This window comes from Columba livia, chromosome 3 (assembly GCF_036013475.1).
Source record: "Columba livia isolate bColLiv1 breed racing homer chromosome 3, bColLiv1.pat.W.v2, whole genome shotgun sequence".
In the NCBI taxonomy this organism is placed as follows: Eukaryota; Metazoa; Chordata; class Aves; order Columbiformes; family Columbidae; genus Columba; species Columba livia.
In genome coordinates, this window is record NC_088604.1 from 47753710 (window position 1) to 47777483 (window position 23774).

A 23774-nucleotide genomic window follows, 5' to 3' on the forward strand; every position below is an offset into this window, starting at 1 on the left:
CTTTGTGGGTCAGCCCTTTATCCAACCCATAATTAACTACGTCTTCAAGTGAGCTACTTTGGAGGGCTTTATGCCAGGGCATGGCCTACGAGAAGGAAGGACAGCGGGATTACATTCACGTGTGGACATGTCTCAACATGTTCCCCTAACACCAGCAGACGGAATGTAAGTTTCCAAAAAATGACTAAATTGGACTCCAAAATTAAAATTTACCAGAATAAGTCCTGCACCAATAATTTATGACTGGCGGAAACAAGTCAGAAAAGAAGCAGCACTCCATTCCTCTGCCGTGAGTGGCTGCCGGAGCTGGTTTGACGGTGAGGCGCAGGCGGCAAGTTCCGGAGCTGTGCTCCTTCCTGGTCAGGTGGGCCTGGCAAAGAGAAGAGGTACGGAAAAGTGAGACGGCTGCGTCTATTTTTGCTGTTTAAATTCTACTAAGTGCAGAGAGCCAGGGCTAATGTAACCCTTGGAAAGAGTTACCGCATGCTTTGGGAGACTTGAGCTCCTCCCGCCGCCGCCTTCCCGCGGCCCGGGCGGCGCCCTCAGGCCCCAGGCCGGCGGGGGACGCACAGGCCTGGCGGGGAGGAGGTGCTGCTGCGGACCTACGAGAAGGCGAGCGGCCAGCCGCTTCCCCCACTTGCCCCCAGCGGCATCTCCAGCCTGATCAGCCCCGCCGCCTCCCCCGGCCCGGCGCGGCTCGGTGCCCCCGCCCCGTCGGGGCGGCTCCTGCGCGGCGCCGCCCGTTCCCCGCCCGTGGGCGGGCCGTGCCGTGCCGTGCGGTTAGGTTGAGGCTCCCTGCGTGTGTCTATAACTTTGTGTTGCTGCCGGTGGTTGTTAGGAGGAGGGATGTGGAAGTCGGCGGCGAGCCGGGTGACAGGCTGCTCGGGCGGGCTGCGGCGGCAGGCGGGCTCGGCGCGGGCGGATCGTTTGCCTCTCGCCGGCTGCTCGCTGAGGGAGCGGGCGGTTTGCCGCTTTCCCTTCCTTCGCCTTTAAAGGGAAGGCTCCTCGGAGCTGAAGGCGCAGGAGCAGCAGGAACCATGCAGCAGCGTTGCTTCTTCCTCCCGTGAATTCGGATCCTGATTTCTGCCGGTGTGGAGGTTGCTGTTGATTCTCTCCTCCCTACGCCTCCCTCCCCTCCCGATGTGGCTCTCCCTGCCTCTTCTGCCTGCGCTTTTTAAATGACTTGAGTGAAGGGGGGAAAAACTGTCAAGATGGCAGCAGCAGGAGCAAGGAGGTTATGAATGTGGTGTTGATGCTGGAACAAAACCTGTTCTCTTGGGCAGCCCTAGGGAGGGCTTAAAGCTTCGGGACCTGTTGGAAGACTGGCCATTTGATTTGTTCCCCCCGTGTTTGCTTTTTCCCTGCGAGAAGAAGGATTTATTATTGTTATTTTTGTAATCGACCAGCCTCGGGGTGGCCTTCTTCGGCCCCCCTGCTCCGTCGGCTGTGAGATTTTGGGGGGCTGCTTGCGTGTGGCTTGGGGGACACCGCAAAGTGACAGGTTTACGCTAGTATGCAGTTGGATGTATGCTAAGACTTCAGCTCTCTTTAGGGCGTTTTGGAGAAGCAGAAAGTCTTTGGCGTAATCTGAAGGACTCCTCTCCCTGCCCTCCTGCCGAGGGACAGAGCAAAAGACCACCCCCCAAAAGAGAAGATAATCTGCGGAAGCGACGAGGAACGAGCTCGGAGGCGCCGGGGGCGGGGGGGTAGGGAAGGTCCTCTCCCGGCTGGATACAGCGCGGTTCTCGCTGGAGCTACTTCTGCATTCGCATGGAGTGAAACATAAACAAACACACGCACCGCGAGAGCGGCCGCTGCTCCGCCGGCGCGGAGGGCAGCGCCGCGGGCACCTCCGACGCTGCCCGCCCTGCGCTGCCGCTCCGGCTCCTAATCTGATTTTTTTTTTTTCTCTTTCCCTCCCCTCCTCCTCCCCGCTCCGGCGTGCGCATCGCCCGCGGGGAGCTGGGCTCGGGGTGCAGCAGCGGAGAGCCTGCCAGCCCTTAGCGGAGCGCGGCATGCCCGCCCGCCGGTCTCCCGCCTGCTAGGCTCCCGTCGGCACCGAGGAGGCGGCGGAGGAGGAGCGGGGTCGGCGGCTGCCCGCCCGCCCCGTCGCAGCGCCCTGCTGCCGCCGCCGCAGCCGCCCGCGGGAGAGGCCAAGATGGCAGAGGCGTCGCCCCCCGCCCCGCTTTCGCCCTTGGACGTGGAGCTGGACCCCGAGTTCGAGCCGCAGAGCCGCCCCCGCTCCTGCACCTGGCCGCTGCAGAGGCCCGAGCTGCAGGCCAGCCCCGCCAAGCCCGCCGGCGAGCCGCCCGCCGACGCCGCCTCCATGATCCCCGAGGAGGAGGACGACGAGGAGGAGGGGGGCGGCTCGGCCATGGCCGTTGGCAGCGCGACCCCCGCGGGAGAAGCGGCGGCGACAGCCACCGCCGTCCCGGAGGAGGCGGCGCGGCTGCTGGCCCCGCTACCCGGGGGCGGCCCGGAGGGACCGAGCCTCTCGCCGGGGGGAGCAGCGGCGGCGGGCGCTGGGGGGCTGAGCGGCGGCCCGGCGGCGGCGCCGAGGAAGTGTTCGTCGCGGCGCAACGCGTGGGGCAACCTCTCCTACGCCGACCTCATCACCCGCGCCATCGAGAGCTCCCCGGAGAAGCGCCTCACCCTCTCCCAGATCTACGACTGGATGGTCCGCTGCGTGCCCTACTTCAAGGACAAGGGCGACAGCAACAGCTCGGCCGGCTGGAAGGTGAGGCGGGGTCCCGGGGCCGCGGCGGAGCCACCGCGCTCCCTCCGACGGACGGGCGGCCCGCGGGGGAGGCGGCCGCAGAGGGGGTTGCCGGCGGCTTTCCTCGACGGCAGCCGGCCGGGCGCTGTTGCTGGCCGTGCTTGTGGTCGCACTGTTGCCTTTGCTTTTATAAAGATTTTTTTTTTTCTTTTTAAATTTTATTTATTTATTTATTTATTTATTAAGGGAGGGGGGCAGAGAAGTTCTGTCTCTTTCCTGTTGCGGTGTGCAAGCGATGAGGACTCCTAATTCTAGGAGCAGGAGAGACGCTGGAGTAGAGCTGGCGTATCTGGTGCACAAGCACATAAACAGGGAAAGAGAAAAGAAAAAAAAAATAATTTTAACGGTGAGGTGTTGCTTCATTTTTAAAGTTATAGGTACCTTCGCTGTAACTCATGCTGGAAATGCGCAGAGTTTCTTTTATGCAAGGTTGGGCTGAGTCTTGAAGCTCAAATACAGAACAGCTCTATTATTTGTGTCAAGAAAAACCCCGGTGGTTTCCCACACGTTCCTCAAAGGCAATAGAGGGAAATTCGGGTCTTGACATTTCTTCATAAAGTTAATCAAAGCATGGAGTTATTGGCTGCTCAGCCACGGGGATGCTTGGTCTGTGTTTCCTGCAGTGCCAGTGTATGACTGCACCGTCTACTGATAAACCCTGTATATCCTAGTATTTTCTGTCCAGCATTGTGACAGTTAGCAGCTAAGATTACTACTGTTTTAGTAAGTGAGACAAAAAAAAATAAATCTGTTTTTGTGGCTTGTTTACTTAGTGCATGCAAAAGCACGTTGCAGGCAGGCAGGGTTTTGCTCTGAGTATCTAATAAGGCCTACCAGGAGCTGGTGCTGCACGTAAAGCACATTTTAAGTGATTTCCAGAACTGCTTTTTTCTCCTCGTTTTCCATGTCCATCTATTAGTGTCTGTCAGACACCAAAATGTCACATACTTGCAGCTGTAGAGAAATGCAGGTGCTGCTTGATGTCAATAACTGTTTGCAGAAGGAAATCCTGGTACGGTTCAGTTGCTGCTGAGGTCCGATACCGGCAGCATCCGAGACTGAGTTTTTGAATGGATGGTTGAACACGAATTTGCTGGGAAGTTTTGTTGTGTTCCACAGAAATTAAATTTCCTCTTTGAATCTCTCTAGCTTTGGATCAGGGGACAACTTAGGGTATTTCTGACCAATTTGTATACTGTACGATGCAACGTTTCTGGCAGTTTTTGTATTAGCAGCCCTGTCTCATATTTTTGAGCCTGAGTAGGACTTGCTGCTAGGAATTGAAGTGCAGCTCTATGATTTTTATCTTCCAAACGGAGCGCCGTACAAGCATTTCACTGACAGACTTGTCTCAGGCTGGGGAAAATATAAATACAAAGTTTATCGGTGGCTTAGCTAATTCAAGACAAAGCTTTTAAAAAAACAGATCCTTTTTACAGCTTTTGCTTCAATATTAGGTATTGAATTGTGATCTGACTTTTTAAGTGTGACAGGGAGTGTGATAAAAGGTTACATCTTCTGATGAGAGCCTGCGTCTTCGTAAGTTGTTTGGTTTCATGCAGAAGCAGTGGCTTTAGATGTCAGCCGCTATGACAAAAACAACCTTTTTATCCGATACTTTGAATTTTCAGTAAATTCTCGATACTCAATTCAAAGGAAGATTTAGTGAACAATGGGGGTGATGCTGTTTTGGCTGAATTTGGTGGCTAAACTCCCGTTCGCTTCAGCAGAAGCAGAATCCGGGCCATAACACAAAGTGCTTACATTGATTAGTATGCTTAATACAGTCACAAATTTTCTGACAATTTATACTGTTAATTTGATATTGATTCCTTTGCTCAGCAGCATTAACTGGTACTTGGAGCTAATTAAAATGTTAAAAACTTGGATCCCTTGAGATTTCTCAGATATCATTTAGTTCAGAAGTTTCTCACAAGCCTTTAGGATGACCTTTCTCAGGAGATGCGAGCACGCTGGTAGCAGAAAATTCCGCTTCTTTAATGACTGTGAGCTGTCTCTGGAAGTTAGGGTGAGGGGTTTGATGGTGCTAATGGCGGGTGCAGTTGTGCGTGGTGGTAGGGGCGTACTGAAAGGGGCAAAGGAGAGGTCAAGAGCTAATAATTTGCCAGGCATTGAAAACTGCAAAATTTAATTCTTTAGCAGGACTAGAGTTTCTTTTAATGTATGCATATACATTCAAAAGAGGAATATTTCTGTTTCTTGGCTGGAACATAAATTAGTTTGTGCAGCACTCTTAAATGGAGACTCCATCTTAGTCTCCTGATACTAAAACACATAACACGTTATTATCATCTCTGTTTCCCTCACAGGTAATGAATACAACTCTTCAGGAACTAATGTCAACTTTTCACATCAGACTTTTTCAGACTGCTAGTTACACCAAGATTTTAAATGAACAGAAGATACTTCTGTATCAGAAGGCTTTAGTCTTAATTTAGAATAATTTTACACAGTTAAATTCGTCTTTGAAGGCAGTAAGAACATTTACCAAAATTCTGCTCTGACACTGAGTGGGGAAATTGTCATTTTAAACAAAGAGAAGAAGAGAACTTGGTTTTATTATCCTATGTATTGTATATGAAATATTAATACTGTTTCCAGTGAGATGTGCTGAATACCATAATCCATAAACATAGCTGGGATTATACTCCTCAAAACAATTATTTTAAGAGCTATAAATTAAACTTACAACTATAACTTCTTTCTTTTTTTTCTTTTTTTTTTTTTGCCTAGGGCATTAAAGCAGAAGTGAATATTTCAGATGTGGTTAGGAAGGCATATATTACGTTTCCGCTAATTCAGATAAGGTTTTCCCAATACACACCCCCCCACACCCCAACAATCTTCTTTGCTTCCCCCTCCCCCCGTCTCGGGTGTGATGTTCGCTGACCTAACACTGCCCGGCAGCTTAACTAGGGCAGTAGTGTACGGAGCTGGCACGTCGCGGACGCTGCCGTACGCTTCCGTACGCTTTCAAATCACCGGGAAGGGTTTAGGTGTGTGCTGAATATCCGCTTACTGTATAGGGTACTTATGGAGGGTCGGTATTTGTATTTATCGTCGCTTGGCAGGGTGGGGGAAGGGTGTGAGGCTGAGCTGGTTTCACCGTTGTGACATGCACTGTGCCAGGCGGCTGTTGCAGGTACTTCCACAGAGCTCCTCGATCATCACATCGTCCCGTCTTTCCGAATTCGGGTATCCCTTACTCTGTGGATGTTCTGCAGTTGCGAACTAGTGTGCTGACTTAAATATTTTTAGGAAAAAAAGCTTGTTTTTTTTTAGGATGCAGTAACTCACTTCACTCAATAATTTTGAAATGGAAAACAGAAATACCTTTGTGTCAGTGTCTATAGTAGAGGTGCCCAGTTTCATTATAGCTTAAGTACTTCCATATCTCTTCCTATAATGTTATTTTGTAATTTCTTGCAGCAGTATCTTGTGAAACAGTCTTTTCTACATGAAGAGTACACTAGGGGGACTATTTTCCTCTTTGTTGAGCAGTATGGCAAGACTATGAATCTGGTCCCTTATACACAGACACCAGCAATTCCTAAATTTAAATGCAGCTGATTTGCTTTGATTTTTTTTTTTTTTTTTTTTAAATATCAGAGGCCTGTTTGTTTTACACCTGTTGCATTCATCTTCCTGATGAAAGACGACTACTAGCTGCTGGCACATTTACTTTGGAGAGAGTATTTTTGTAAACTTCGTATGTGGACATTTCATCTTTCCTTACCTTATTTTATTGACCAATATGTAACCAAAGGGCTGCAGTCCCTTCAGTGTAGCAAATGCACAAGTCTTTGCTGTAATTATTGAGACTTGAAAAGACTTGAGAAATTTGCCAGTGATGTGGACAGATGTCTAAATCTGTTAGCCAGATGCTGATACGCAAGATGTGTTGGACTTCTTTTTATCATCTTTTTGCAAAGGATGTGGGAAGGAAGCAACACTACTCTGTTCTTAGTTCTCCTTCCTCAGAGTGGCACACAGTGTCTTTATCAGGAGTGGCAGTGTAAAACTAGAGTTTACATCAGTTTCAGTTTTTGTCTTCAGCTTCTTTTTTCTTCCATAGTGACTGTGTTTCCAAGTTAGCTGCTAGCATGAATATTTTTTCCAGCCTTCTATTATATTCTTGTATTCTTACTTCCCCCCCCCCCAATTTTGAGCTGCCTTGTTCCTCCATACAGAAGGGTTTGGGTTGCAAACTGCAGTCTGATTATTTTAAGTTTTGATCTACTGAAGCAAGCACGTGTTTAAGCACGTGAATGGGTCCTTGGGACTTCACTGGGATTACTTGCATGCTTAAACTTACTGCTTAAGCATCTTACCTGATCAAAGCCTTACCATGTTGTGCTTTAACAAAATACTCAGTAACATTTGTAAGTGAATTTTGTGCTGAGCAAAAGGTAAAGAGATGCGTGGTTCCAGCCCCAGAGTTGAGACCGCTAGATAACATGCCTCTTGCATCATAGAGGAGTATACTTCAGTATCAAAGTAACAAATGACTTTTTAAACTTTCCAGTAGAAACCATGTGTAGATATTAGTACACATTATTATTTTATATCTGTAGCGTACATCAAAGTTCTCACTTTTCCCCAGCTCATGCAAGCAGGTGACAGTTATTAGAGAGAGAGACTGAGTAGTTCTTCCAGAGTCATTGACATTGTTTGATCCACAGTGTGACAGTGAGGAGCACCTCCGCTGAAGGACTTGTTAAATGCAGATACAAACACATCGCCTTGGTGAGTGTCATCAGCTGCAAAGAGTCACAGGCTCTAATAAACTTAACTTGTGATGCGATTGGGAAATCTCCAGTGAATGATGTTGGACAGTATCGCTGTCAGGTAGACCTGCATGACAAATAACGCAATCAATGTTCTTCAATTCTTTGAAGTCAGGTTACCTGAAACAGTCATGCAACATAGGCATTGTGTGTAATAGGTTGTTAGTGTCAATATTTGGGCATATTTAAAATACAAAACTTGAGAGTCAGAGGTTGGCTCCTACACTTACTTGTGCATTTGAAAGTATGTGGTTAATGCTAATAAAAATTAAATTGCCGCAGTGGCTTTTATATCGGCCGTATTTTATTGGCTTGAATAAACGCCGTCTGAGAGTGTCAGGCTGGAGAAGAGAGGCATCCTGGCGCTCCCACTCTGGATGTCCTGCCTTTGCTCGGTTTTGTCCCGGTAAAGCAAGCGGTGTCTTACACGCCAGGCCGTTTTGTATTCGGGTCATTTTGGTGGTGCTCCACCACTTTGCTGTAATCCTGGGAGATTAGGGGTGGCTGGGCACGTGCTGGTGCATTTAGAAAGGCGAGTGATTAGGGTTAGCTGGGTGGTTTTGTGAAAGCTCTTTGTGCTGATGTGGACAAAGTAGGAACCCTGAGTCGGTGGCCTCCTTTGCAGAAGGGCAGGCAGCGCTGGGGGGGGGCAGGGCCCCCACAGCCCCCTGCAGCGGCCGGGTTGCTTTCAGCCAGCTTGCATGGGGTGAAACCACCACAGAACATTACAGTGGGTGTTTTGGGTTCAAAGGGAGGCCGAAGGGATTGTCTTGGAGATAAGGGAAAACTGCGGGTAAATAGTCAAAGCGTTTCTCTAGGTGGCAGCCTCCTAAAGGTGCCCCCGCGAGATTTTGGCATACGTGGAAGTATGGAAAATCTTTTGTGAGGGTTGTTTCTTATTTGCAATGCAATTACAGTGGGTCTTAGAGTAGTGGCGGCTTGCCAAGGGAGAAACTGAAAGTGTTTCCTAATGCAAGTTGTTACTTAGACTAAAATCTTTGCATGTTCTTGTTTCTTTCCCACTTTTTAAAAAGCCTTACTGCTACCTCTGGCACAGAAAACATGCCCAAGGGCAGGGTTATAAAATGGCAGCATTAGTTTCTTTTAAAGGCACGAGGCCCCCTGTGTTTTGAGGCAGACTCTCTGGAGGAGGATGAGCTCTGAGCATCCTCCTGCTGCTTTTTCCTTCTCCTTGCTGCAAAACCCCACAATTTCCAAGTCAGCGCTGGGAAGGGGCCACAGCCTTACCAGGTCCCGAGGCAGGAGGCGCATCCCAGTCCCACAGCACGTAGCGAGCATCCCGATGAAGGCCTGCCTGATAACAGGGTGCTCGGGGAGCTGCAGCGTTTTTTTGATGTGGCTTTTCTTGGGGCTGACAATATGTGCGTAGCACAGTGGTTCAGGAGCAAAATAAAGTGCTCAAGTGATGTGCACAGTCATTCAGTTTTCAGTAGTGCTGGCTCAGCACACCATGAGTTAAGTGAAGATAAAGTTTAACCTCCTATTCGCTCTTTTTTTGTGCTTTTGCAAACTTAGACTGTTCTTTTCTGTTACAATTTCCTGAGCATTGCCACACACTAAGCTTGGAAAATGAGGTGCATTTAGCCAATTTATGGCCTGACATATGTTAATTAACATTAATTACCTGCTTGAATAGTCCATTTAGCACTTATTATTAAAAAGTGGCTTGTCTACAGAAGGGGATTTTCCTTCAGAGTGAGGTGTTTTGTTCTAACTTGCTTCAGACGGAGTCAGGATGGGGCATCCCGTGCTTCTCTGCATGGCTGTACCAGGTTCCTGATGTTCCAGTTGTGTGTGTGGGATACCATTGCATCAATGACAGGCAACAACTCTTCACCCATGTGTATTTGACATTTATTCAGCATCGACTTAGCTTTTCCAAGCAAACTAGCCTGTTTCCAAGCATTTTTTTGCTAGCAGTGGATATAGCTCTTGCCTCTCTCATTGAGACAGCTTGCCAGGAGCTGCAGGGAGATCCAGAGGCCTGTGGTGATGTGCCTAGGTCCTCCTTAGGGTGGAGGGATTGGAAGAGCTCAGGTGTGCAAGGCTGGAGGGGGTGCATAGGAGTTGCTGGAGCATGCTGGGAGGGCGTCTTCAGCTCTAGATGGCCAAGGATGATGGGCCTTGAGATTCCCACAGCTCTTGAGCACACCACTGCTGGAGCAGAGCATGGTCTTCAACAACAGCAGGTTATGTTTTACTGTATTATTCATCAGCTATGGTATCTATGTTATCTCCTGGCAATGTGTTCTGCAGAGGTTGTTGCAGGTCATTAGTCTAAAACCTGTGAGATGAGGGGAGTAACAAGCAGAGAGCTCTTGTTCAATTTCCAAATACCAATATTAAAAAAAAAAAAAAATCCATTCCTCATTTCCCCATCCCTCAGTTCCTCATTCCTCTCTTGGGAGACTCCAGGGATGTTATGTCCTACTTCACCTTCTCCACTCTTCCGTTTGTAACACCAGCTGGGGGGGTTGCATGGTACATGGGGTGCCTCTGTGGGAAATCGAGGGCTGGCTTGTAACTGTGAGGGCACATTGCAGGGTATCCCTGCATTTTTAGCTGGGAATGCAGTGTGGAGGCAATTTTGCTACAGGACTGGAGAAAGGCAATTTCAGGGCACTGTAAGGGCTTGGGAACAAGCGGGAGATTGCATTAGTGCTGTGCCTCATCCCTGTGAAGAAATAGCAAGGGACCTGCCTTGCGGTGGGGCTGGAGAAGAGCATTTCTGTGTTGCCATTGCTTTTTGCCAGACTGCTTTCTCTCAATGCTGTGCCTAACTGCGAGGTCCAGGAGGAGCCAGTCATGTCCTACAAAGCCAGAGGCCTTTCTCTGGGCCACCCCCTTTGCATGTTTGCTCAAGGACCGACATGCTTGTTATGCTGCTTTGCAGGGAATTTGAGGCAAGTCAGGAGATAACAGCATTGGTGTCTTGTTAATAACTCTGTGTTGCTTATTGGGGAGTTTTTCTTTATCTGTATGCTGGTACCTATTAAAAAGAAAAGCTATGTAAATACTTCTACTGATATAAAACACCTTTGTAAGATTTCACTGACAGAGAAATGCCTTTCTGGAGATTTGTATTAGTAAAGAAATGCCTTGTGAAAATTAGCTCTTATAGCAGGCTTGTGCTAACTAATTGAATGGATTTCTTGCTTGATTGCAACATGCTATGCACTTAAGAGCTGAATTATGGAATGCTGGGTTCTCACTTGAACATGTTTGTTTGGCAGGGTATTCTTTTGCTTTTCTTTATTATTTCTCTGCTGCTGGTGCAGTTGCTGCTCACTATGTACAAAGGGACGTGTGAGGGAGGTGTGGGCCAGGACAGGAGGGCAGGGTCAGCCTGGGGATCTTTGCCAGAGGGCTGGAGGAAGGTCCACTTGAAGTGAGGAAGGACAATGTGTGGCACCAACAACTTGTCATCAGGGCCTTTGCAGCTTGTGCCCTCCAGGTCTCCCCAAGGGTGCTGCCTGCCAGTTTTGGGGGGCAGGAGGCTGCTGGCAGTGGGTGTGGGGCTCTGCCTGTGCGACCTCTGGCTGCTGCACCCCAAGTGCTGCTGCCTGTCAGGTGTGTTTCCATGGGCTGAGTCACTGGATCATGCCACTTCTGCATCCCTTCAACCACTGCCTCTGACAAGGTGAAGGGTGGGTCTGTGCTGACGTCTCCACGCCAAAATCCCATTGAGAGCTCCGGAATGAGGGCAGAAGCGCTGCTAAAGGTGCTGTTCTCCTCCTGCCTCTGAGGCTGCCTTCACGCTTTGTATTGTACTTTGGGTCTGCCTGGAGGCTGCTCATAACCCAGCCTTCTGCCTGGCAGTGCCTTCAGGCCAACCCGCTTCTCCATCCCTGGCTTTCCTGGACCTTCGGCTCTCCCTGGAGAGCAGTGGAGGCCATGGGGACACCCAGCATTGTGACCAGCGGGTGGGCTGCAGTCCTAGCAAAAAAGTTTTTGGTAGGTTTGCTGGGTCCTTAGTCATGTGAGCAGAAAAGGGCAGGTCTGGGCTTGATGCCAGCACTTGAACAGGGAGGTAACATCTGCTTATCCTGACCCCACAGAAGTGGGAGGCGACAGATAAGCTGTGAGGCTGATGAGGATGGAGACTGGTCTGTTGGGGCAGAGGCAGATAGAGGAGCACCCAGACACATGGGTACGTGTCTGCTTGGGCTTCATTCTGCCTCCCAGCTGCTGCGGCTGCTCAGCACGAAGTGATTCTTAGTGGGAATAAAAAACTCAGTTTGCACGTATGCAGCCTGGTTTATGACAGCGCAGCTTTCACAGGTAAATTAAGTAAAGTGAGCAGAGTCTGACTCTCGTCCCTGCTAAAGGCCACGTTAAAGCAGCAGAGTGGGACTCTCCCACTGTGCCGCAGCAGCGTGCATTTGCATTAATGTAAGCAAGACTCAAGCCAGCAGTGCTTAAAATCCTGGTTGCAGCTGAGCCTGGACTCCTGGTGAGGGCTGAGCATGACCAGAGAGTGTTAGTAACAGTGTTGTACTTAAGTAAACAAAGCTTTGTTTAAAAACATATTAATTACCTAATAATATTCTAATACAAATTACTCTCCTAGTCTAGACAGCCAAGTGTAGATCGGGGTGTCAAATTAATTTTCTCCAGGGGCCACATCAGACTCGCGGTTGCCTTCAAAGGGCTGAATGCAATGTTAGTTACATTTATATACAGTCCTAAAATTACATTCGGCTGTTTGAAGGCAACCGCAGGGCTGATGTGGCCCCTAGTGAAAATGAGTTCGACACCCCTGGTGTTGACGATTTGCCCGTATAAGTTAGTGTTTTTTCATGCGTACCGTGTTGGTTTCTGCATTTTTTTTCAAAACAGGATGAAGAAGAATAAATAGATTATTCTAAAGAAATAATTTTAGGACAAGACTTCCAGGCCATATTTATTTTATCTAGAATGTGGACTAAATTATCTTGATATATATGCCAGTTATGTGTCAGTGCTCTTAAAACCTGCTGTATTTGTTTTTTTTCCTCTCCACGCTAGCTCTTCAAGCAGCTGTTTCAGCTCTCCAAAGACACATTATGGCCAACGTTAGCTCTGCTTTCTCACATGAAGTTTGCAGTGTAAACATACTTTAAAATGCAAGACTTAATCTAGATCAGAAGTTTCTGACTTTGTAGGTATTTATGAAGTTAGGCAGTGAACCCCTATCTTGTGTAAATATATTGGCTAGTGCTTCATGGAGGATTTATCAGTTTCATACATAAAGTTCTAGATATGCTTAGTACATAGAATTTGACATCTAATAAGTGAGAACAGTGCTCCACAAAGAATGTCTTTGTGTGAGACTCTCACAGGCTCCCACATTATCACCTTTTCTGCTGGTTGGTTTTGTGCTGAGAGCAGTGATGTGGTTTCCTGAAAGCTTATAGCCTACTGTTTGTTCTGCAGAACTGCTCTGGACCTTAACTAATTTTCAAAGAATGTTTTTTTCCAGGAATTCGTAGGAGAAGGTGATGCCAGTTCAAGTCATGTCCTGAGATGCTTGTAAGCTGAGACACACAGAGCCGCTGTCCCTGTTTTTGTGCAACACGATCTGTTGTGTTTAAAAGTTTCACTGTATGGGGGAACTCAAAACCATTTGTCTGATATGTCAGGTTTCAGAGTGAATGGTGCTTCTTTAACTATTAATCAAGACCTACAATGGGAGGCTGCTGGTCCTGCGATGCCTTTGTAGAACAGCTTTGGCACCAAGAATGATGCTGCCACAGAGGAGCTGTAAAAACTCAGAAGCATTTTGTGAATCTTGTGCAAGCGGCTTCTGTATTTATGTAGCCTGAGCCATATATGTGGCCCAGATAAATGGGTCACATCTAAAATCTTCAATTTTCAACTGGAAATCGTGTCAGAGCTCTGCATGCATTGGGCCAGAGGTTTCCAGCCTAGTCTTTGTAGCAGCCAAAAGCTCCGAACCTAATATTATTTTCGTCATTATGTTGACAATGTAATTCTCACTTCCCATGGCATGTTGAGATTTAATTCTTGCCCCATTGCTCTTACAGCCTGGTTCATGCACAGCAGAAATACTTGTGATTAAAATGTCCTACAAGGTTTGAACGCTGTTTTGTAGAAAGCTCTGGAAAAGGGAGCTGTGTGCTTGTGAAGGTGTTTGAAAATCAGTAGTGAGGTCATTTTACACACAAAAAAAGAGGGAAGGTGTATAGGCTATGAGGTAGTGGCATGCAGGGCTGGGAGGAGGAAAGATTCTGAGAGTTAGCAGTGGGGACTAAATCAGCCTCTGATGTGTGTTCATAGACATCTGATGTCTACTGGGCCTGCTGGGATAGCTTGGAGCAGGTGGAAGAAGCATACTGTTTACCTAATTAGAAACATAAATAAAATCTTCCCAACTTTTAATTTAGGAAAAAAAAATAAAAATGCATTTGAAGCATATGTCAGACGTCTCACATCCAGGAAAGATCTCTAAAACCCTGCCGTTCCCCAGGGAGGCTGTTTCCAACCCACCTTCTTCAGGGCTATGCCAGGTAGCAAGTCCTCCTGATGGGAGGATGGAGTGTGTCATGCATTAGCAGTTGGAGATGTTGGGGTTCTTCCTGAGTGCATCCGTACTCCTCTTTAATCAGTGGGAAGAATTCTGTCATTTGAGGTGATAGACCAGGGAATTGGGGTGAGAAACAAACAAACACACACAAAATTATCATAGTTGAAATAGCTGAAGATAGGATTTCACCTTCGTATATTTATTGAGAAGTCTGTGATAGTGGGGAGCAGGGCTTGGGCTGCTGTACAGTGAGAGCAGCTCCATATCTCCAGTGTATTTTAGACACCGAGGAGACAAAGATGATGGTAATTGCAAGAGAAACTACTTAACTGCTTTGTATTATGTTCGAAATGAAGGGGGAATAATGCTGATTGAATGACCTATTTTGACTTTCTCAGTATAATATGTTTAATGTTTTAGTCTTTTTCTGGACAGTGAATTATAATTTTATCAAATCCTTCTGGAAATGAACATGTTGCTGGGCAAAGTATTGTATCCTCGCAGTTTTAACCACAGAGTTACCTCTTGCTGCTTGACTCAGTGGCAGGAGTTTTCTCTTTTGGCTGGAAAGGTCTTTTGCTATGCAATGCAGTGACAGCAGGTTTGTTTTTTTTTTTTAATACAAAATAGGGACCTGTCAGGAAGAATATGAAATAGGGCACGGAAGGAGTCTAATTTAGAAGGAGAAAGGGCATAAATCTCCACCTTCCTCTGATGACAGAAGGCCAAAGTACAGCAGAAACATTACCCTGCTTGTAAAATGCTGGTCCTGATACCCAGAGAAGTTGTTCTGTTAAAGGCACAGCTGTATCTGACATCCTTACAAGTTCTTGACATTGTTTTTGGTACGTAACTGGATGTGATGTAAGGGGATTCTTAGACCGTGAAGCACCTCTCTTAAGGTCCGCTCTGCTTATTGTGCTGTTACAGGAATTGTTTACTGTTTTGGACTGGTGTCAGGCAGAATAATACTGAATAAATCCCAGATGAATGTGGGTGGTGAAAGGAGAAAAATAACTTCAAATAAAGAGGGGTATTATCAACTGAGCAGCCAGTGTTGATCCTATGGTGCTGAAAAATGGAAGCAGGGAAGATAGTTTGTTTTGTTGTTGTTGCTGTTGTTGTTTTAAAGATGGAAAATCTTCGCTGAAAAACCTCTTCTGACCAGAGTTTGGTATCCTACTTAAACTCGCAGCAACTTGGCATTGGTGCAGCAGCACTGTGAAGTATTGAGAGGGAGAACAGAAGTCCAAACAAGCCTCCAAAACTTGAGAGGGTGCTCAGATTCTTTGTCCATTTAGGACAACATGACCTGTAGCGTCGCTTGCAGCTGCTGGATCCAAGAGTATAAATAGTGAAAAGAACACTGATTTGGCCAGGATAAAATGTTCGTTTTGGGTTTTTCCAACAGCTGTGTCAGGACTTAACCCTGGCAAAAGCTTCTCACGTGTCATTTTTTATTCAGGCTTGTACTAAGCATGTGGAATGACAATGTTCTCTAGTGGAAGGAAAAAAAAAGAAGAAAAAAGTAGTAAATTGAGAAATAGTGTGGATTTGATGTCCCCTCAGCCTGAAGGAAAAATAGTTTTCTTGAACAGTATGATAGCAGTTGTTTGAGAAATTAAGGATGGATTTCCTTCAATTGTAGTTGAAACATGACATCTTACTAAATTTATCCAGTCTTGAGTGCTTGGTTTCTGGTTTGACATTTTCCTTGGATGGTTATTGGTGGTGTGCTCTTTGTTTTGGTTGGGTTTTTTGTTTGTTTGTTTGGGGTTTTTTTTTTTCAAGTATCTCTGCATGGGCTGAGAGACGATAGTTTCTTTATTTTCTATTTTCTGCAGGAAATGGTGTTGGGTGTCAAACCACCAATTCTTCCATGTGGGTGCAGGTGTGCATGGGCCAGCAGCTTTCTCCCTAGAAGCACCATAATACAGTGGGTGGGTTCAGACAATGCCAGTGATGGGCCTTTCCCATTTTTTGGGAGCAGGAAAGTAGGAAAGTTGGATTTTGTGTGGCTTGACCATTAACTGCAGATCGCTGAAGTATCTGTGTGGATAGTTCTCACTGTTCAGTGAAGTGCTGAGCAGAAGTACTAAATAAGAGCATACTTCATTTATATGAAAATCTACACTGAAAAAATGTTTCAATATAAAAACCAAGTGCTCAGGAAGTACAAAATGTCAGAACTAAAGCTGCCTCTAACACTTGAAATGACTTCTCATGCTGGCTATGACACCCTCACTAGTAACGAGGTCACACACTCCATCCACCCCCAGCCTCCTTGTTGGGCTGGATGCTTCAAGGGGTATTCAGGGTTTCGGCTTGTCCCCGGTGATCTCTGGGTGGGCCCTGTGCCATATTTGTTGCACTCAGCTCTGAATAAAGAAATAACACACCCCCCGGCATGCTCATGGGTGTCATTCACCTCTCCATCATCCATGGGCTTCCCAGGTGGGCACCACCCCAGCCCTGCATCCTCTTCTCCCCTCCCCAAGCTCCTTGGCCCCCCCGGTCTCCTGTCCCAGCTGACTTCCCTGCGATTCCCAGTCCTGCTCCATGCATCCCTCCTTCCTTTTCCTCTGATCTCCCACCCCTCTGCCCACCTCTTCTGGTTTCCAGATCTGCTCTCCTTGTCTGGTTTGCCTGGGATTTTTTTTGTTTATTTTTTTCCATCTCCCTATTCTACATTTTTTCCCTTGCCCCAGGATTCCCTGTATTCCATGTCTTGTCTGTCCTAGGCCGCTCATCCTGTTTCTAGTCCCAGTTTCAGTTCAGGTTTGCAAAGCTATTAGCAACAGGGAACAGGGTTTTATAATAGGAAGTGTTAGACAATACAAGGTGTAGGTGGGGCTCAGAGTACCACCTATAATTTACAACATCGTTTATTTTTTTTAACTAATCCACCCTTAGGTAAGGCGTCCTGGTGCTGTCGGTGTGCAAATCCTTAGTCATTTGAGTAGGCCTGTTCCCTCTGCTGATACTGTGTACAGAGGGATTGCTCATGCGTGTAAGAGATGGAGGATCCAGCCTTCTAGAGACTTCAATCCCTGTTTTGATGTGGCCTGCAATAGACAGCAAACAATGTCTGAGATCATACAGTTCACAGGGCTACTGAGATGTCCCTAAAATATTTAATGGTATGTGTAGTAGTTGAGCGACTGTTCCTTTTTCCTATCCTATTGGTGAGAAGAGACAAGTTCCTCACTGGTAGTATCTAAGACATGGAAGTATACAGTCCATAGTAACACCATGTTCTCCATCCTCTAGTAGGTGCCCTCTTTGTGTGTTTAGACTAGAAAATGTAAAGAGCCTTTTCCTTACATAGCTCCCCAGTTTCGTTATATCTTTTGCCTCTGCTGCTAACTTCATGCCTAGTCTTTAATGATTCTGGTAAATGCCTCCACATATGGGTGAGAAGCTGATCACAATTTTTTTTTTGTTATCAGAATTAGACTGAGGAACTCATACTGAATCGTTACTTAAAACAGCAATGAGATGCCTTGGAGTGTTGGAGGATGGACACCTTTGCTGCTTTTACTTGGTGCAACTTAGCTTCTGTCCTGGCCAGGAGGCAGCTTCCAATGGACTTGGTGCTAAGATCAAGTCATATAATGGTGTGAATAACCTTACGTCGACCTTTTAAAGAGCTTATGCATAGAGTGCGCAGTTCATGAGTCCCTTGTGCCTTCGTGATAAAGTTCAAAACTTTAATCAGGTAACAGGGTGGCCTCTCCTCTTTCTATTGCAATAAAGTGCGTGCAAATACGCCTTGCAACAAATCGTGCAAAGGTGAACCTGGCATGCCCTGATTCCTCTCCCACAAGATACAACTGTGGGTTGTTCTCCACCAGTGCTCCCCAAGCTGTTTCAGCAGCTCAGTCGGCTGAGGGGTTCACTGGTGGTGGCTGATGCCTTTCAGAGACTGCGCTTCAGTTTCCCAGGCTATTGATAACAGCTGTTTAGTCACAGCTCTCTGGGTCATGGTGTGCGGGGATTTTTCTGATGGTTGTGGTGACCTTGGGGGGGAATTAGACTGGATGTAATGTTTGCAAGAATTGGAGACGCCTGTGCCATTGAGCTGATGCACGTTGCCGAATCAATTACTACCACTGGCAGGATTTTGCTTCAGGGGAATCTTGCAGCTACATCACAGTCTTGTTATTAGTAGATTATTGTTAATCGGTTTTAATACAGAGCCAAATATTTTCAGGGAAGAGGGACTTTAAATAATTGGTTTCTGTGGAGTATTTTCCCTATACACAGCACTGTTGCAGGGCATAGCCTGACACTTTCGTTTTCGGGAATTTTTTTATCAGCTCCTGTGTGGAAATACACATTTGTTGTAGAATTGTCATCCTCAGGTGAGGAACTGCTGTGTGGTGCCTCATCCAAAGCAGTGGCAACAGCTGAAACTCTGCACATACAGATTTTGTAACTTTTTTGTTATGTGTTGAATCCTGTCAAGGGAACTTGGCACCTTTGTAACTCAGGTTGCTGTGACACAGGCCCCCAATGTGTTTTTGAAGAGGGGCTTCCCAGGAAACCTGTCGGTTTTCATGTGCAGCACCACGTCTAAATCCGGGTCGTTGGCCTCTCCTGCAGCCGCGGCAGTTGCGTGTCGCGGAGCAGCCATGGTGCAGTGTGCTCAGGTGCCTTTAATTTATGGCCTCACAGGTTGTGAATGTGCCTCTTCACAGGTGATGAAGGTGCCATGACCCCATGTCACCAGCACAAGTTTTGAGCCACGCGGTTTCACTCTGCGAGGTCAGGGTCAGGCTTAGGGCTGCTTCCCTCTTCGTCTTTTGGGTTTTGTGCTGTTGCAGCCTGGTGCTTTCCCAGACCTGCTCAGCCGAATCCCTGTTCATGTTAGCCCTTATTCACACAGTTGCTGAAGTCACCGGGAGCCCTCTGTGGAAATGCATCCCCCCCCTGCCCTGCCAAATTCAGCTGTTTTGTTGGTTTGTGTGTTGGTAATTGACTGTCAAAGTGTTGCATTTAATTCAAGTGCTGGTAGAGTTTTCTTCAAAATGCCTGTGTAGTGTTCAGCCAGTTAGGAGTTACAAATGTAAATATGTTTACACAAAAAACAAGGGTTGCATTAAAGCTGGCATTGCTGAAGCAGCCAAAAGCAACGTGATTATATGCTAGAGGGACACCAAAAATGTAGGTTGCCGGAGTGCACCTCCAGAAGTGAATCCCAACCAGAAGAGCTTGCATTCCCTGCCTTCTAATGCACTGTCTGATGCTGGGGGACACGGAGGAGAAGGCTCAGGAGTCTGTGGGCATCCTCGGGGAGTTCTATAGCGAAGTTTGAAATGCCGAAGAGAAGCGTTGGCTTTATCTAAACAGGTCCTTGTTTTAGACTTTCCTGGCCGGTAGCAATATAGCCAGCGATTGGGGGACCTCTGACACTAGTGTTTCATAATTGAAAGTTAGGCATATTTCACAAGCTGTCCTAGTTCGGGTTGTGAGCATGGGCACACGCACACCCCTCGCACACCCCCCGTACACCCCCCCAGCACATTGTTTACTTCCTCTGTAAGTTCTGGGACATTCAGTACTAAGGAGCATGATACGCTTGCATAAACACCCCAGCCAGATTTATCTCTCAAGCCTATCTTTCCTTTCCCATCTTGGAAAGTGATTAATCTGCAGCACACATTTTGTTCTTTGATTGCAGGGCATTATTCTGTAATCATTTACAGTTTTGCAGAGCCGTAGCACTGGCTTGATGGAGTATTTCTGTCATGTAGCCGGTGCTGTCGGCTGAAGCTTTAGCTGTGTAACGTGTGTGGAGCATTATTGTGCAGCTCTGTGTCGCATTAACACTGTTTTGTTTTGGTTTTTTCTTACATTCACATTCACAAAAAAATCAAATGAACATGTTTAAAGTGCAGGTAAGTGTCTCTGCAGCAATACATGCTTGGGGGCTGGTTTGTAGGTTTTAGAAACCGTGTCAGTACTGCAGCACGCTGGCTGCCAGCCGAGGCTTTCCTATGCACTCGTGGAGGGTGGAGAAGTTTAAATAACTTTTGTTTTCCATGCTGCACATCGTGTATTGAAGCCTACACCAATTAGAAATTGTCAACCTATGTAGATTCAAGAACCTGTACGTAGCACTTAGTGTCTGAGATAAACAGAAAAGCGAAGAGATTGAAGGTGAATCAGAAAATCTGTCCTATCTGTACTGCAGTGAGGCTTTTCCATGTGTCCTTCGTGGTTTTTGTTTGTTTTCCATGTTTTCCGGTGTGTAAGGAAAGGAGGTAGGAGGGGTAACAACCTTGAGTTAACATGCCGTGGGTTGAGATAAAGCTATCAAGCAGAATTTTGTTTGATGCAGGTGTCCAAGCTGTAAACCAGTTCTTTCAGTAAAAAAGTGTGAAAAGTAGGTAGAAAAAAATGAAAATAAAACCCTGCAGTGCTGGGTTCTGACGTGTTGGTAAGTTGGTTTTTTTTGCCATATGTGTGCACCTTTTTCTCCTACAAAGAAAGGTTTAGTGGACCTGAAGTTGGTGGGTCTGGCCCAGTCACCCATGCCAATGAATGTCTTTTTCCAAAGAGTCCCAGAGATCTGGCCTACACACCATGTTGGACAAAACACTTTGCTGTCACCTTATGACAAACCAAAGCCCTGTAGTTAAAAGACAGAAGCCACAACCCTGATGTACTTTGTAGAAAGACCAGGGAAAACTGAGGGCACTGCAGGTGCAGAATGTCTGTTAAATGAGATGTCCAGAGGATCCCATGCCAGAAGTCACGACAAAAAAATCCTCCAACAGCCTTCCCTGTCAGTCTGATCTTGAGGGCAGGGCAGAGCAAAGGAAGGAGATTTCCTCTGACTACAAATCCAGCAGTTGTTCTTAATGGGCAGGTGTCAGAAGAGTGCCCTGCTCTGCCTCAGGGGCCTGAGGGTGCTGGGCCAGGAGGAACACCAGCCTCACATCTCCAGCTTTGGAGCAGGGAGAACAGGCAGCACAGACTAGTAATGACATGGTGTTTTTCTTTTAACCCCTACCCCCTGATTTACTGATGTATAGGGGTATCTAGAGCATCTGATCACAAATTTCAATTCTCCAGCCTAGAAATGCAAGTTTCTGTGAAGTCCTCATACAAATACCTTGTTTACAAATGAAGGGGAACTTAAAAGCAAGGAAAAGTAAGACTGGGCTCTTGTGAAACAACAGCTGTTTAGGAAAACTACGAAATTGTGTAAGGAAGCAACAGGTTCAGAGTGTGTATGTTTATGGAGGTATCCAGCTGCTTGGTTGGGGTCAAGCCCAGGGTTAAGGTAGCTGTCCTGTGGTTGTTGGAGGGGAGCATGCCACTTGGGATTGTGAATTTGCACTATCCGCACTCCAGTGGGACAAGGCCCTCGGTTAGATGGTGCTTGAGGAAGGGGCCGTGTAAATAACATTTTTCTGCTGTTGTGAATTAGTAACAATGGCAAGAATCTTAGAAACAGGCAGCTTTTATTAGCATCCGAGACAGACCGAAATTATATGAACCACTGCCAGCTTACCATATTCTGCATTCCCCCAAAACCAAATCGAGCTGCTGTTTGTCTCCCGATGTGACATCAGTCATGGAGCCGATGTTAAGCCCTGGTAAATAAGTGGAAGTGACTCTGTGCAGGAGGCAGAGCAGAGCATAGTGCTGCCGAAATGCTGGGGTGGGTTGTGGCTCAGCTTCAGGAACTGAATAATTCGTATCCAGTGCCTCTTGCTGTGTTTGAACAGGTGCCACGGGGTCACGGAGTCTGGGTTCAGCATTGCTCACCCAAAATCCCTTATCACTTCAAAATGGTTTTTAACAGTTGTATTTGTTTTCCTTTAACAGTGGGAGATGAGCCCTATTAATCTCTGTTCTTTATATCACTGTTCATACAGAGTGCAGCTGCCCACAGAAAGATTTCTAGGACATACTGGGCTCAGTACAAAGGAGCTTCACACTGAGAACTTGAGGCTCCATCCCGTCAGGCAGAAAGGAGCCTTTGCCTCAGTGTGGGTTAATTATTTGTTAATAGCTGGCTGAGTAGGCAGGATGGTCATGGGCAAGGCATGAGGCTGCTCAGCTATGCCCAGAGAAACGTTTCTGAGAGTGAGAAGGGGTTTTCCTTACCCCTTCAGAAGTGTCAGAACAAATGTCATGCTGAGGTTCCAAATCACGCAGAAGGTTTGGGAGGAAAAGAAGCTTTGAGCTTGAACATATTAGATTATGAGATTATGATACAGAGAAAAAGATCCTCTTGAGTGGAACGGGTAACTCTAAGGGAGGTTTTGGATAAGGACCAGGTGCTGGGAGCATCTCTCTGAGCATCCTGACCACTTGCTGACTGAATGCAGCAGGGAGCTGCTTGGAGCTCAGCTGAAAACTTGGTGTGGCCAAGCAAGGAGGTGGAGGTGTCTGTTCCTGCCCTCAGCTCTGTAACTGTGATGCTAATACTTTTACCTCCACGCTTGGCTGGTGCGAGGGTGGATGAAAACAAGTTGTGTTTGTGTGAGCAAGACCCTTTGCCAAGCCAGACGGGTGAGCTTAGGAGATGATGCTGTGGATTTCAATGCAGAGGAGCCATCTTCCAGATGCAGAGGAGCCAATGGCAGGAGAACCCTGAACTGTCAAAGTGTCCCAGAAGAGTGGAAGAGTGTGTTATATTGCATACTACCATTTTATCCTCTTCCAGCGCAGCCAAAAAGCACATGTGTTCTTCACTCAAGGAGTTTATTTTTAGACAGAGTAAGATTCACCACTGCTGAGTGCAGCTGTTGTACAACTGCAGCTTGTCCTGTGCAGGCCCCAGTAAGATTTGTAATAAACCCAGCAGAAGCTGGAACCGACGCTGCTGGTATCTGAGGGAACAGCAGATGACAGGCAACTCTCCTCTACCACCCCCCTAGCCCATTGCTGACTTTTAATCCCTTCTCTTCCCTAACCATGAGGCATCAGAGATCAAGTCCTGTTCACAGGTCACCAACAAGGGAAGCTGGTTGTTAAATTCTGAACTTTAATTCTTTAAAATATTTAATTACTTTAATTCTTCAATTAATTTAACTCTTAAACTGGATGTTAAATTCTTAACTTTAATTCTTTTAATTATTTAATTCTTAAATTAAGCTTCTAACTAGACTAACATTTTATTTCTGTATTTCGTGCTAGAGGTTGGTCCTGGGTGCAGTCTTGAAAGCAAACCCTGTGCAACATAGAACAGGGCCTGGAGAGAGGAAGTGAAATCAGAAATGGAGAAAAGTTATTTTAATCATAAATAGCTGCGGTAGGAAGGTAGATGTTTATATGTGCAGTAGTACAGTACCTACTGTGTGTATTTTGGGAGAACCTGAGAATAGCAGCTGCGATGAAATGCTTGACAGTGAACTCAAATATAGTTTAGGTTGGAAAAAAAAAAAAAAAAAGAAGAAGAAAAAAGTTGCAGGGGAGGGTGGATTTTCAGCTTGAAGCCTGTCGGTGTTATCTCCTCCGCACGGCACAGAACAGCCTGTGACTCCGGCGCTTGTTTGCGAACGCGCAGTTCCCGTAACGGGATACGTCCCGCTCCTGTCAGCGTGGTGGTGTGCCCGGGCAAATGCTCCCCCGCCTCCCAGACTTGCCCGAGAACCGCAGGAGGCTGACAGCTTAATTCCTCCAA

The 23774-nt window shown here is 46.8% G+C and overlaps 1 protein-coding gene across 4 annotated transcripts in view; it reads left to right on the plus strand.

The window, feature by feature from the left end:
* Nucleotides 1–822: 822 nt before the first annotated feature.
* FOXO3 (forkhead box O3) overlaps nucleotides 823–23774 on the plus strand; it is a 95260-nt gene continuing 72308 nt past the window's right edge. For 2 of the 4 annotated variants that reach the window (XR_010471869.1, XM_065059667.1), the window contains exon 1: nucleotides 823–2737. Coding sequence is in view for 3 of the 4 variants with exons in the window: in XM_065059667.1 (XP_064915739.1) it covers nucleotides 2159–2737 (579 nt within the window). In the remaining variant the exon portion in view is untranslated. Of the gene's footprint in view, nucleotides 2738–5256; nucleotides 11887–23774 lie in introns of those variants that run through there. The other 2 variants (XM_065059666.1, XM_065059668.1) reach the window with 2 other exon arrangements.